Source organism: Alternaria ventricosa (genome assembly GCF_023758065.1).
Source record: "Alternaria ventricosa strain BMP 2768 chromosome Unknown scaffold_4, whole genome shotgun sequence".
In the NCBI taxonomy this organism is placed as follows: domain Eukaryota; kingdom Fungi; phylum Ascomycota; class Dothideomycetes; order Pleosporales; family Pleosporaceae; genus Alternaria; species Alternaria ventricosa.
This window is the reverse complement of record NW_026055684.1, coordinates 122550-138001: the sequence shown is the minus strand read 5'-3', so window position 1 is coordinate 138001 and position 15452 is coordinate 122550. Positions and strand designations below refer to the sequence as shown.

At 53.9% G+C, this 15452-nt stretch overlaps 3 protein-coding genes across 3 annotated transcripts; 2 read left to right on the top strand and 1 right to left on the bottom strand.

Annotated features, from left to right (window-relative positions):
* Positions 1–793: 793 nt before the first annotated feature.
* On the top strand, positions 794–1718 carry J4E93_002714 (uncharacterized protein; the record flags this gene model as incomplete). Its single annotated transcript, XM_049340655.1, has 2 exons — positions 794–1486; positions 1539–1718. The coding sequence occupies 2 exons, from the start codon at positions 794–796 to the stop codon at positions 1716–1718; spliced, it is 873 nt and encodes a 290-aa protein (XP_049201537.1).
* Positions 1719–3687: 1969 nt separating this feature from the next.
* Positions 3688–7325, top strand: J4E93_002713 (uncharacterized protein; the record flags this gene model as incomplete). Its single annotated transcript, XM_049340654.1, has 3 exons — positions 3688–3883; positions 3931–5712; positions 5758–7325. The coding sequence occupies 3 exons, from the start codon at positions 3688–3690 to the stop codon at positions 7323–7325; spliced, it is 3546 nt and encodes a 1181-aa protein (XP_049201536.1).
* A 4181-nt stretch (positions 7326–11506) lies between these two features.
* J4E93_002712 (uncharacterized protein) lies at positions 11507–13233 on the bottom strand (the record flags this gene model as incomplete). The annotated part of the gene is made up of 2 exons (XM_049340653.1): positions 11507–13040; positions 13094–13233. The coding sequence occupies 2 exons, from the start codon at positions 13231–13233 to the stop codon at positions 11507–11509; spliced, it is 1674 nt and encodes a 557-aa protein (XP_049201535.1).
* Between the last annotated feature and the right edge of the window lie 2219 nt (positions 13234–15452).

The window sequence follows — 15452 nt, the reverse complement described above, 5'->3', positions numbered from 1 at the left end:
ACTCGAGTCAATAGCGGCCCGCACACCCCTGCCGGGGACGAGGATGCCATTGGACGCCTTTTTTCGACGAACGCGCGTCTCACGCTCAATAAGACGATGCTGGGGATATGTGATCTCAGTATGATGCCCGTGATGTAGAAGAGGGTGTTGCTTGGCGGCATGGGTTTGGAGTGGGCCACTGTCGCATGCACATCAGAGAGTGTACTCCAAGTAAGCGCGACTGCGGTGCTGCTGCGATGGATGATTATAGACGGAGGCGCAACCGTATGACGGAGATATATGCTGGCGGCGTGGGTGAAACGCGGGGCCAATGAAGAAGGCGCAATCTGACTATTCTGGATCATTTCGCTAGTGCAGGTGGCGCTTCCCCGAAATCTGCCTGAGCGACTTCACGATGCTCGACGGCAAGTGACTACGTCGCCGAGACGAAGGGCGCAGATATGGATGCATGAGTGGTTCGCGACAGAGGCGCACGAATGAATACACGTAAATACTAAGCCCGACGCGTCTGGCGCATGCAGAGTCTCGACGTAAAGCCGATCGGCAGCGCTCAACAAGCGTGGGCGGGACTCAGCCTCGTTAAGGTGGTTGCTTAGGGCTAGGGGGCATGTCACGGCCACTTCTTCCCGCCGCGTCCATTCCACCTCGTCCTGCTCCGACACATGTCCTCTGCTCTGGGCCCGCCGTGACTCTCTCTACACTTCGTCGCGGCACATCTCCACGGCGACATTAGCAGCTCGAGGGGTGCGCGCCGCCCAGCAGCCACGCCTGTGCCGACACCTCTCCCAAGACCATGGCCAGAGCTTACTTCGCGTCCAATCCCTCCACCTCCACCACGACGACCTGTCTTGTTAGCTCTGCCCAGACTTGCACTACTACCACCACCCTACCCTCCGCCGCATCGCCGCCCCCGCCAACTCCCTACAACTTCCCGCGCCTCGTCGGCTCCTCCTCGTCGTACCCCAAATCCGAGGACCACGGCGACTCCAGGTTCAAGAGGTTGCCAATGCCTCTCGAGCGCGCCATCTCGTCGCGGGCGCATTGGCTCAGTCGGGTCCGGTCATGTCTCCGCCTGCTCATCATCGTCCTGAGCGGCGCAGTCGTCTGCATGCTCATGCACACGTTTGAGATCTACCGCGGCAATCGCTACATCGACCTGCGCAAAGGAGAGTTGCCCATGGTCTGGCCTGCCCATACCAACCTGGCGCCTACCATCATCCTCTTCGCCATTGCCGCCGGCAACTTCCTCGCCTCGGTCGCTATCCTCACCCTCTCCTTCAAGCGCTCCTTCCGCCGACCCTTTCGCTCGCGCGACGTCTACCGCATTGTCGCTGGCAGCTTTGGAGTCATCATGTGGATCACCGCGCTGGTCGTCTTCAACCTCTTGGACAAGGCTAGCAAGGCCAGCTTGGGAAGATACTCGTGCACCAACGCGAATGTTTTGACCAACGGCCGCTACCAATACCGCGCCGTCTGTGAAGAGCAGGTAAGACAGCGCTCCTTCCGAGTCTACACCATGCCGCTAACACAGTCTCTAGGGCGTCGCATTCTACACCGCCATTGGCGCAGCCTCCGCAGAGCTTCTCACACTCATCACCCTCGCCATCTCCGCCATCCTGTCCGTCAAAAACCAAGAACCACCCCCGACGATACAGATTCGCGAGAAGAACAACTCGATAAGCTCCGGCTCAAAGTACCACAAGCCTTTAAAACGATAATGCCAAAAACACGCATAAATCAATTCCCAAATCCACCAGTTGTCCCGTTTTCGCTTTCTTTCCTTGACCTCTTGTTTCCCTTTTCACGTCGCTGCATGATACCCCGGATTTTCTCGTTTAGCGGCAAACATACAACCAAAACTTTATACGGCGTTATAATCTCGGACCATACTTTGCTCGTTGCGCAGGGCTTCGGGCCATTATGACGACTTCATCTCCCATCGCTCAAATCATCTGCATGGTATCGCGACATTGCGGCATATTTGGAGTTTTTGTCATTTGCTTTTCCCTTGTATATCTGCATTTTCCCGTCCTGGCCAATACCATTATGAGCGTGGTATTTGTCCCATCCCCCATCACCATTAGAAGAAACACGTTGAGCCTTACCCGTTTGCCCAATAGAGTCACGGTCGCATCTGGTCTTGTTACCCTAGGATCTTGTAATTGGAAGAGAAGTTGGGTGGTTTTGCTTCGGAACAAGTAGATGATATAGTAAATACCATAAAACAATCGAAAGAATGATAGAAGCGTGTGGTGTGGTGTGCTGCTGCATGTGTTCAGTTCGATTAAAACGCCGAACTATATTCAAGGGCTCTGGTGGCCAGTTGAAGCGCGTGTTGTTCATATCAACTCTCACTATCGCATGAACTCTATTGCTAATATCTTCACAGCATGTTGTAATCTCGGGGAGTAGGTTTCTTCAGTTATAAGGCTCTATATTGCGATGTGTGATAGAATCTCGCTCCTGCCTGGAAAGCTCATCAAATGGGAGCCCATTTGCTAACTATAGAGAGCAGGTCATAATATCAATACGGTCTCCTTTCTTTTTTCTTACGGTTTAGCATTGTGAGAGCCATTCGACTGGAGAAGCTCCCACTTTTACATTATGCGCTTTCCCATCGAGTTGAGGTTCGAGGTGAAGGTGACTCTCCGTTGCGCCTGGCGACGCGCGCTCTCACATACTGCTGTCTGCGTCAACCCCACAAACAAACGCCTGCGTTTGCAGTGTTGCTCCGCCTTCAGAAGCTCTCTACCTATCCCGTCCCTGTCTATTTAAAACACAACATTGAGGAATTTTTGAATGAGCAAAAAATGGCATTCCGACGGACTTGTGAGGGCGATGGCAGAGACTCACTCCTCCAGATGCTTGTCCCAGTTTTCTCGCCTCTGTGAAGTAGCTGATCATGCCGTGGGCGCATGGTTCCAGCAGATACCTCTCGTACCTAGGTTTGTTTTTGCCCTTTTCTCTGGCTTGAGTGTGGTGCTGGTTCGAGACTGGGTGCGCCCTTCTTTCTATTTGCCCTTTTCACTTTGGCGGGTATGGCTTTTTCTTTTCGCTTTCTTGCCGCTCGAGAGCGGCGTTGGGGTTGAAGCTTTGATAGCTGGAGGGTTGATCGCCAATAGGTAATCTTTTTTGGCGATGGGCACTTGCAGAGCGCGCGCTTCTGGATAGATGTTTGTCGCTAACAGTTCCATGTGGGTAAGAAAGATTAGTAGTCGACGCCCTCGATTGACAGTCAGCAATAGTCTGGCTTGAATGAAGCCCTCAAATCTATGCGCAGTTATACTAGCGTCCTGGAAAATCTTATTCGGGTCTGTGTAAAGAGCAGCCTGCCAACATGCCCCTTACCGTGACCGCGAAGAGAGGTCATATTCATCTCGCTCAAGGCTCTGAGACATCTGGAAGACGTCACAGACAGGTACCTGCGGTGGTTTAAGACGCCAAATGGTTAAGACACACGGGCGGCTACGTGTCGAATGATGGCCAATGTTGCAGTGTTGCGATGAGACAAAGGTGAGTTGTTGAAATGTGGGAGATGTGGATTGCGGAGTGATGACTGACGTTGGCCGATTGGGAGCGCGCATTGACCCCGGCTAGCGCGTTAATCCCTGCATGCTCCCGCTGAGAACTTCCAGAACTTTTTTGAGGTCGAACATATGCGACCGTGTTTGCGACAGGATATGAGACATGGGCAAAAGGTCGGCTTTCGAGGCCAATACCAAGAGTGCGCACTCTGACCGCGACTCGAAGCGTCAGCGATTTGACGACACCCACGAGCGCAACTCACCACGACCGAACGGCGCCGCCGAGGATATCACGACTGGGCGCGACTTACAGAATGCGCTATTCTTCGACCAGAGCTCCTCAGGCGGCTTTCGAAGTGGTAGGTGCGATCAGATGCTGTATATGATCAATGGCTCACATCATTAGGCCTAAGTACTTTCAAGCGATTCCTCGATTCGATCCTCTACCCGACCGATGACCACGACGTGCCCCGCAAGCGAGCCATTCTCCGTGAATACCTGGACTCCCAGAAAGGAAGAGGGCAAGATGAGAAGGAAAAGACATTCCTGCAGAACCTCATCCATGGGTGGGACCATGCAGTCGAAACCAACTACAGTGCCGTTGTCTCCCAGGTAACAGCTGTGCTCGCGCTCCTGTTCAAGGTTTTTGCCAGCCATGGCGATTTCCTCGATTACGGCACACTGCTGGCCAAGACTCTGCTGCAGCCATCGGTCGCTCGTCGTTTCGTCCGAAGTACCTCAGCAGCACCCAAGGAGGAGAGCGTCATCGCGCCGGCATTGCGACTGCTCACAGAGCTTACTCGGTTCAACGACGGTGCGCACGCGAGGGCCGTATACGCCAAGAGAGACTTTACGCTCGAGCCGAAGATACTTGGAAGGAACATCAATCTCGGAAGAGAGCAGTCGGCGGCAGACCATGTCAAGAAACCCAGCATTCGTACTACAGCCATCAGGTATCTTCTCATGCATTTGAGGTATCAGGACGAGCGGGCAAAGAGCGAAATTCTCTCCAACACCAACGTCGTCCGTGCCGTCTTCGATCACATCCGCGCGGACCCGCCGTTCCTCATCTACGAAATCCTCGATGTATTCACAAGCCATGTTTTCCAAGACAAGACTATTGCAAGGCACACTAAGAGTAAGATTTTGAACGGCAAGGCACTCTCGCGTATAGCCAGTCTGTACAGCTATGAGGTGCAGGAAGGCTCGCTTTCCGAAGGACAGAAAGCACCTGATCAGCTCGCTCATGATTTCCTTCGCTTAGTCTGCACCGACCCTGCTTATGGTGTTATGCTGCCAACACAGGGCTTCTACCCGTCCACCTTCGACGATGACGAAGGCGAGCTGGAAGACGCAGCTGACTATGGTAACGATCTGGGCCTGGAGTCAGTCGACAACTACAGCAAGACAGTGAAAGTGCGAAACATCATTCTGTCAGAGTTCATCCAGAGCCAGAGGCCATACGCAAATACCTTTCACCAAGAGCTTGTCGTCGATATCTTCCGAGCCTGCCCTGAGCTAGTGGCAGACTACTTTGTCAAACGACGCGACTTCAGTTACGATCCAAAGCTTACTTCGACATGGATAGGATACTCCGCATTCTTGTATCAAGCTATCCAGCTCCCTGTACCCAAATACTTCGGCGCGAAGAGGAACTTCCGCGATCATCCACCGCCGGTACCTGTCCTTATGAACAGCATCCTTCCACAGCCTCTGAATCAGCAAGTGCTCACTAAATGTCTCAACCATAACTCCGACCTCATCCAGCTATTCGCCATCCGAGTTCTAATCGTAGCGCTCCAGAAGTTACAGGCCGTTCTCCAGGAGCTCAACAATGCCAGGGCTACCAAATCCTCGAAACAGTGGGAGCAAGCAGCCAAGCGCCTAGTTTCAGAAGTCAGCAGACGCTGCCCGCCGATTCGCACTGTTTTTTTGGCACTGAAGAAACCTGGTCTGAAAGACATGAAGCGGGAATCGATCACCAGGCTGCTGCGGCTTTACTACGAAGCCACACCCCAAGTTGCGCTACAAGAGAAGTTCGATGTTTCACTACCGTTGTGTAACGCATTGGTAGAGGTCGACAAGCCCACAGCTTCGCCCGAAGACAAGGTTTTCCGTATCATGGAGCTCGAGCACTGGATACAGATGGCGAAACTTTCACCAGCTATGCGTTGGTGGCAAAAGCAAAGTACGTTATCTCGACTCCTTTAGACTGCCCTTACTGACTTTGCAGAATCACTTCAATACTCGCCATTTGTAACACTTCTCAAGCTTCTAGTGACATCGAAAGAGAGCGAACTGTATACAGGCATTAGGTCTCTCCTGAGCGACATTTTGAATGACCAGGAAATGTTGCAGACCAAAACTTCGCCCGACGCGCTCGATGCACTAATTGCCAGTTTGGGATCAACCTCTGGATCAGTGACGCCTTCTACCGACGTCCTTGAGTTCCTGGACGACTGCTGTGCGCGGTTCACCAAGGTGCCTATCAAGTACTTTGATGATTTAGATGTCATGTGTGGCCGTACCGCGCAATCTACAACTGGGCTTGGACCATTCAGTAACTTGCTTATGACACTAGTAGAACAATGGCCCTTCAAAGGTGGGGAGACAGCCACAAATAACACGGCGGATACCATTGCTCAGTGGCTGTCGAGACTTCTATATCTCCTCAAGTTGATTGGCGAAGACGAGACGGCACTGGAACACGTACGCGACGCACTGGTGGGATCAGCGAACGTAGCATACAAAGAGGTGCTGAAGGATGCCTTCTTGTGGAAAATGGGCAAAGAAAGAGCGAAGGAGGCCTTGAAGCTGGCAACCGGGGCAGACTTCAGCGGCTCAGATAGATCATCGACATCGCCGGTTCCAAGGCCTACGGAAGAGGCTGAGCAGCATGCCAAGCTCAGGTCTGCCGTCGATCTCGAAAGGCCACCCGTCGAAGACAAGAAGCACACTGGACTCACACGTTGGAGGAAGAAAGAGCTGAGTGAAGCGATTGATGATGGAGACATTGGGGAACTACTGTTGTGCCTTTGCTCCGAGCACCGCGAGATCCGCATACAAGCCATCAGCAACATTCGACGTGTCATTGCGACTATTATGACAAGCAGTCGTAACAATGCCGGAGAAGACGACACAGCTACTGGACAGCAGGGACTCACTCCGGACTGGGATCTTCAGCAACTCTACCTTCTCCTCTGCGAGGTCTTGGAGTCGGTGGATCCGGCAGGTGCTGAAGCTTTTCCCTACGTTGGAGGTGTGTTAGCCGCTCGTTGTGCTGGCATTGTAGCGGATCCCACACACTCGCTCTTCAGCACAGTGAACAACTTCCTTACGGCCTCGCCAGCCTGGGATGTCCATTCATTACTGCGCTTCTTTTGGCATCGCATCGTTGCCAGTCAACCAGACGACGACACCACCTACCACAAGGAAGTGGACTGGTACTTCGACTATCTTCTGGACAGTCTGCGGACACCTGCAGATATGGAACTGTTTAGGAGGAGCAACATATTTGAGCAGCTGTTGACTCATTACGGCTCCCGATCATGTCCAGCGTCGGCAAAGGACAGGATCGTGAAGCTACTGCTGCGAGCGACACATGTGGAAGGCAGTACGACGCTCATCACGAGGTGCGGGCTTATCCCGTGGATCCAGATGATGCTTGATGGCCATGATCCGCGACATCGCGCTCTGAGGACACTGGCTGGGCGTGTCTACGACACATGCGACCGGGAGAAGGTAGCTGCATGGAGCAGTGACAGCATAGGCGAAACGATCGCCTCGCTTTGCAAAGTCTGAGTTTTGTAGTTTTGTACATGTCTGTGAACCGTACGTGGCGTTTGGGAAGCCAACCCGAAGCATTGCAGGGCGTTGTTTGCGACTTCCTAATCTAGAGGTCATCTGAAGGTCATTTGTGGCGCGATTGCCTAGCAAGAAATCAAGGCTGCCACCATCACGCGATATGGTCTGACTCCCATGCGCAATCATGTCGTGATTACTGTGAAGATGCGGTTTTAGCTAAAGTGCAGGCTGAAGTCACATGTTGGACCCTAATATGACGCACCTGCTAGGCACTCGTTCCCGCAGCACTTCTTGGCGCGCATCTCCCAGGGCTCTCTCGAAGAGGCCCGCACCGCTCGCGACCTGGACTCAAAACCACAACAAACACCTGCGCTATCAACCGCACACCCGCTGCCTACCCCCAAGTATCCCAGAGCTCTCCAAGACATTTGCATCCCAAACCTGCTGTTCTGCTGTCAGCAGTGAGCTCGCAACTGTTTCTTCTCCGCTTTCTGTCGCCGCACACCCCTACCACGTTGCATCCCACCTCGAGCTCCCTCACCTCCTTCAACGAATTGCGACACGCACGCGTCTACTCAACTTTTACATTGCGACCGCTCAGCATCACACCATCGTACACGTCTCTTTGAAGCGCAACCGTCACCGGGGCCGCATATTTAGTCCTCGTAAGGGCTGCAGAGCGGGCACTGTTCAATTGCAAGCGAGTCAAGCGATTCACCACCCGCCCGCTTCAGGACAGCCTCCTCACCCATCACCAATAACCAAATACTGCACCACCTGCCTCTCGGTCTGCCTCTCGTCCCTGAGTAAAGCAAGCCTCGCCTAGCCCACACACACCTGCTCATTCGCGCTGCATTGAGCTCGCGAGAATGCGGGGGCCTACCTATTCGGAGGCTGACCTGTTGGCTTTGAAAGAGTCTCCCCTCGTCAAGAAGCCGGACGGGCTACCTTCAATCCAGCAATGGATGGATGTGCCTGCCGACCAAAACACCAACAATGGCCACGCCAACAACAATGGAACTATGCGTCGCACTCGGGCCGCTCGAGACGGAGAAGGGGCTACGCCAAATGAGCAGCGGCCGCTGATCAACCCCATGGGCCAATTCGGTCGGCGCCAGAGCATGCGTAAGTCTTCTGATGTTCAGGGTATCAAGGCCGCTATTGACGCGCTTTTTGTAGAACCTGGCGAAGAGACAGTGCTCGGTCCGCCAAAGCTAGCCTTCCTCTCGGCGCGCACTCCAGCAAAGGGCACAGGCGATGCAAAAGAACGCACAGGCTTCACCTCTACAGACGGAGACAACGTTGGCGACCGCTTTCCAAAGAACGACCGGTGGACACGGGACCGCGAAAACGATCGGAACCGGGACAAGGGCTACGCCAATGGTCGTCGCGTTCCACGCGAGGACGGTGAGGGCTGGACAAATGTCAAAGGACGCAAGAGTCTGGGCCAGGAAGACTTTGAGCGCTTTCACCGTAATGGCGATCGCAACCGCGACAAGCACGAGGGGGACCCCGAGATGGACGTAGCCCCACGCCGTGGCAATCGCGAGCGAAACGAGCCGCGTTGGGGTCGTCGCGATGATAAAGATGAGGGTACAAAGACCGGCGTACAGGGCGGTTGGCGCGAACGAGACCGAGATCGTGAACGAGACAACGGCCGCGAGTGGAACAGGGGCGGTAACCGTGGTGAAGAAGACCCAGAATGGATGGATACCAAAGTAGAGAAGAAGGAGTTCAAGCCTCGCACGCAAGAGGACTTCCAGCGCTGGAAGGAGCAAATGAGGGCTAAAGATACCCCGGCTGGCGAAAAGGAGGAATCGAGAGAGGTTCCCGCAGAGATATCTACGGCTGTCTCCATCACCGCTCCGCCTATGTTGACTGCGCCCCTACACGCACCTTCTGCGGCCGAACCTACACAAGGAATCCTCTTCGGAAACTGGGGCAGAGACAAGTCGGCAGAGATCCCGCCAGCAGAGACCATCTCGGCGAAACCCAAGCCAGATAAGAAGTCGAGGTTCATGACAATGTTTGCAAAACCTGAAGAGTCGCAAGCGCCCAGCCAAATGCCGGCCCCGGCACCTGCATCGCCAGCACCTGCCATGGAAGCCAACGCCGACAAAGAGGGCTTCCAGCGTATTCTCCAGATGCTTGGTCAAGTAAGCACTGGGCCTTCCCCGGGACCCCAACCCCCTACGAGTATGCCAACACCAACGAACGGTATGAGGCAGGGTGGAGGCGTCTCATTAGACTTCCATCAGCAATCGCCGCCGCCGGATCCGCAGCACGGTCGACCACCTCCAAGGACACTCGAACAGCAGAGCATATTGGAGCACATTCTGGCCCCACGTGCCGGTCCACCGGATTCCCGACCTTCACAGCAATCGCGCTTCAACAGCATGTCACCAGAGAATGCACTTTCTGAACAATTCAGACCCCCACGCCCTGACTCTGGTCATCCAGAAGATCACTATCCTCACCAGCCCCCGCCACAACGTAACGCCCCGCACGATGCAAACCTCGCAGCTTTGTTGAGCAGTCGTCAGCGCGAGGATACGCAACGCGATCAAGCCACGAAGCAGCGTGAGCGTGACTTCCTATTGAATTTGATGCAGCAACCTTCTCGCGCTACACCACCGCAGGTACAGGGTCACAACTTGCCTCGCCCATCTCAGGAAGGTCATAACATGCCCTTCTTTGAGCAACCAAGACAGCAGCCTCAGCACCCTGCTCAACACCAGGCCAAAGGTCGTGGCGGTCTGCCCCCAGGTTTCATGGAAGACCCTCGTATGTTCACAGAGAACGAGATGCTGCGTCGTGAGGCTGCCGATCGCCAATTGGAGCTTCAGCATATGCAAAGATTACAACAACAGCAACAGCAACAACAGGAGTCCATGCGAGCCAAGAACCAGCGCATGCCAATGGGATATCCCACCCCGGAAGATCCACTCATGGGCCTCCAGCGCCGCAACACAGGAGGTGACCCGCGCATGCCAACCAACATGGGTATACCTTCGCAGCCAGTACCGGATATGCCATATATGGGCGGACGAGGTCAACCAGGAATGCCGCCAACACCGCAAGAGCGGCCGAACATCGCTCCGCCACCAGGATTCGGCGGTCCAATGCGCCAGCCACCTGGCCTCAATGGTCCCAACCCTCAGCAAATGGGACCTGGAGGGCCGAGCTTCTCAGCTGGCAACACACCGCTTGGTCATCCTCCCGGCTTCCCGCCCGGTGGTAGTATCCGCGGATTGGGCTTTCCAGGCGGACCAGGAGGACCCGGTGGTAATGGCATGCAGGGCCCACCTGGCTACTTTCCACCTCCTGGCTATGGCGGCCCCCCAATGCCCGGTATGCGAGGTGGTGAAGACCCACGCATGATGTTCGATGGCCAATTCGGTGGACCTCCACGCCAGCAGCCAGGTCGTCCTGGGCCACCCAACATGTACTAGCTTCTCGTACAGTCTCGACTGAAGGGCTCATCTTCGAGCTTGAATGTATTCGGGTTTCACCAACCATCAACTTTACATTGATTTCAGCAGAATGTTATAATGTCAGTTCTTGGCTTCAAGCGTAGCGTCGGCGTCGGGGATGCTGTATATTTGGGTCTGGGCCTTCCCTTTTCTACAGCGATATCTCCCTGGAAAGGACAGGATTGGCATGTCGTCAGATTTCAGATGTGATATGTCTGGTCTCTGAGTGTTTTATGTACGTACGGTCACTTGGGCACTCTAATGTGTAGAGGGGCTACGAGGCACGAGACGATGCCATCGCAGCAAGAACAAATGTGTACTGCGCTACTGCAGCGTAGTTACATGAAGAAAGAAAGAAACAAGAAGAAAAGGCCAGCTCGTAGATCATAGAATGTATCGACAGTTGGTGCAACTTGATATCCCCGATGCCTGTGATACGTATTTGACTGAAAGCTTAGTCTGACAACGCGATGAATCAGGCAAGGCGTTTGTGAAAGAGCTACATGTGCTCATCTTCATAGAGCAGGTGAACTCCAACTTGACACACGCAGCATGTACAGTTGTCGAAGCATAGAAGAAAGTTGAATTACATTGCTCGTGTGTATCACTAAATGATGAACGCCAGAAGATATCCCCCACCTTAACCGCATATGTTCATTGACATCATCCAAGAATGCTACATTACCACGTCGCTCCTCGGCTGACTTATAGTACAAGCATACCAAGCAAGCTGCCCGCAGCCAGGACAGCATACGCGCCCATGACTAGATCGCCGTGGGGGAAGAAACCAGGCGCGTTGACGCTGGGAGCAGCACCCTCAGAACTTGAGCTTGCTGCACCACCGCTGCCGCTGCCACCACTAACAGCCGCAGTACCCTTGCCCGTAGCCTCCGGTACACTGCCATCACCCTTGTTACCCGCAGCACTCAGTAGCGAGGCACAGTTGCCAGCAGTAGTTGCACTCTGGATACTAGCTCTTCCTGAGAAGCTGCAAGCATCTGCGCGCTTTTTCTGGCCGATGTAGTATTGGTTTGCGACGAACGCAAGTTGGTCTTTGGGGTCGCAGCCGGAGTAAGCACCAAAGTCACCGGTTGTGGAGTTGCGCGCGATGCCGTTGCAGTAATCTTCGTTCTCGCCGCAGATAAAGTTGAAGTCGTCGGCGTACTTGTCGTCATCGTCAGATTTGTAGACGCACTGGAGGCTGTCTACCATGCAGGCGCATAGCTGGGGGTTGACGTTGGGAGGCAGTGGCGAGGCTTGCGCGAGCCATGATCCTCCGACCGAGGGACAGGCAGGTGCTGAGTTGGTGGGTGTGTATTCGGAGCGTTGAGTAATCGTTGGAGTCGCGGAGGCGAGCTGGCTCTGTAGAGATGTGAAGTCGGGGTATGGTGATACGCTGGCGCCGTTGTCAACGAGCGAAACGAGTCCATAGTCGTTTTCACCCATGAACCACTCGTAGACGATACCACCAGAGAAGACGTCGGTCATGTTGCCATATAGAACCTCGACCTCGGTGAATGGACGGCTGGTGGGGCCGTCATCCAAACCCTCGATGCATCCGTATTCAGCGAAGAAGACAGGAACGGGGTAGTCGGAGAAGAAATCGACGCGCTCGCCATAGGAAGAAGAAGCGTAGTTGCTGTCGCCACACCACGAGTAGACGTTGTAGCCCCAGAAGTCGATGGACGTCTTGTTTCCTGAGTCGCCGGGCTGGCATGCGAAGTAGTGTGCGAGCTCATTGCGCGACGGCACATCGGCAGTCGCGTAACCCACACCAAGCGTGTCGCGGTAGTTTTGGTTTTGAATATACGTCTTGGTGTCGCGGACAGCAGCCTTGACAAATCCGGCAGCAGCAGTCTGGTTATCACTGCTAACGTTCTCGTTACCAGCAAAGAACCCGATGACATTCCTGTATTTGCTCAGCGCGTCGATAACCCCTGTATATCGCTGATACAGTGTGACGTCCCACTCTGGGTTGTTCGATTCGATCGACGTGCCAGGCTCTCCCAGGTCGGAGATGACATAGATGTCTGCGCTGGCCAGCTGCTCCATGCAATCATCGTGGTTCTGGGTCGGATCGATAGCGTATACGCGGATGACATTGGTGTAGATCTGCTTGAGGTAGGGAATGTCTCGTCGGCAGGCGTCGCCGTCGGCTAATGGATCTGTGTATTTCGTGTCGGCGCTTGTCGAGCCATTGGGAGAGTAGTTCTGCTGGTATGCGACACCCTTCAGATAGCTTGGTAGCTGTCAGTATCGTACTCTAGACTGGCGGAAGGCGTATATACTTACAACTGCGAGCCATTGTTTGTGTAGAAGAAATGTTGGCCATAGACCTCAATGTCTGGTATGTCGTCGTAACTGGCTGCCCTTGCCCCGCTGGTGGCTAGCGCCGCCACAGCAGCAGAAACAACACCCTTCCACATTACCATACTGACTGTCGATAACGAATGGAGGTAATGAATGAATGGATCGTCGAAGCTTTCTCAGCGCAGTGCTTGGTATACAGTGCGCAAAAGCTTGGTTGCGGAGTGAGTGGATAATGAACAAAGGACCGCAGTGTTTCCGGGGCAGCCGGAGAGTTATTGTTTTCCTTGGTTTTAGGAACCCGAGACGCGTGTCTTACGGGTTACGGGTGGCTGCAGGTACTATACTATTTCAATCACTTGGGTGGCTATGCTGACAAGTCGCCCGGCCCGAGGTGGCGACGTAGGCGCTGATGACGCTGCTGTCGTTGTTTGGTGTGGGGCTGGCGATTGGGCGATCTATCGATTAGTCGAGGGCTAAGCTTTTCGGGAGCGTTTAGTGGGTTTGCCGTCCCCAGTTTTCTTCAATCTTGGTTGGTGTCGCGCTGTGCTTTTCCAGGTGCTCAAAATAGGGCAGACATTTGACTTGTCCGTTGATGCGTGCTGCGTAAGTTGGGGAAGCGACACGCGACGCAGGTCCAGAGATCCGCCACCAACCGAACCTTTCAGCCGCGCATACCCCGTATCTCGCTTGTTGTGGTGGATGATGCAAGGATGGCTCCTCAGTGCCGAGGTCCGCCAAACAGTAAAGAGAGGGAGCAGGCTCGTTTGGCAATGTTGTTACTATCGGCGACTTGAATGCATTGGAACAAATGCCAACTGAGTGAAAAGAAATAGGTATCGTATACCACCGCCCCCGTGCCAATTGCCAGCGGTGATGACTGGGGCCTTTCGGGAATAACATCCTCACCACGGCAACTAGCTGCGGCCCTGCAGCCCTCACCTCGCAGCCATCGCACTACCATCTCCATGCGCAGAAAGAGCCGACGTAATCGTGTACGCAATTTACCTTCGTTCTTGATCCGTATTCCACTAAGAAAGAATCGGTTCAGATGCCCCCGTTTCCTCAGAACACCCTCCCAACCACAAAAGCCTCAAAGACCGCGTTCTCAAAAGCTTCTCTTTCAACCACACCGCCAAAGCCATAACATCGCACCAATGCCACCAACTTCTCTTTCAAGCTCTCCCACCTGTATGCTTCCAGTCCCGCATATCCTTCTTGTCGCCGGATGTAATCCCACGCCTGCACTGGCGTGACCTCGCCGTCTTGGAGCGGAATAGAACTAGACAGTGCCAAAAGCTGATCAATACTAGCCTGTGGAACCTCCCAAGTCGAAGGAGAGAACTGTCGTTGCCCAGGTGGGGAAGGATGATGATGAAAGAGGCAAGCTGAGACAGTCAAGGCGTGGCCGGTCGAAGCAGAAGTATCTGTGTCGGAGCTGCCAGTATTAGGCGAAGCCACATCGATATGTGGTAAACAAGGAGACTCGAGACTATACGTAGGAGTTTAGTGACGACGCAGTGAGGAAAGAGAACAGGGGGCTCGTACGTCAAGACGAAGTCCATCCCAACGATCTCTGGGTCCATGTTACCCATGCATATCGCAGAGCCACCAGGCGAACCCGTGGTGGATGTGTACCCTGATAATGCGGAGCCAGACAACGGCGGACTTATGAGCTGTGCCGAGCCGGCTGCATGACAAGTGTCAGCTACCACGGATTGAGAACACTGGTCGTAATCCAGCCGTGGTGTACTTACGTAACGATTCCTGAGGCACTTGCTGTACGTATATCTGTTTCCGTCGGTTCTTTTTCTTATTCTCTTCTTGCCCAACAGTCAAAGCAATTCTCTTCTCACTGTCTATATTCGCCCCCTCTCCATGTTGACCTAGTCCTACTCTTGTTCTATCGGGTATCGCAATGCCGTTTTGAGTCAGCAGACCTTTCAAGAAAGCGACCTCAGAATACAGCGCCTTGGTTTCTTGCGACAATCGAGCTTCATTTGCGCGTAGCTGGACTACTTCGCTTTCGAGAGAAGCCGTATATGCTTCCTTGCGCTCGCGATGTGTTCTGATTCATCAGTTCAGTAGAGCACTTGGCGTACAAACATCGAAGCGAAACGTACTTCTGCGCCCGTCGAACCTGTTCTCGCCGCCTTTGTCCTGGATTACGCGTGTCGCCATCGTCTGAATACAACGAGATGCATGCTTAGCGACCAGCATTTGGAGCTTCATAGGTCCTGATTGGACATACCATCGGGAGAACTCTTGTCGCCTTTGAAAGGCTTGAAGGTAAACTTCATCACGTGAACAGCCTCTATGGTATCCAGGTGTTCAGATGTGTTGT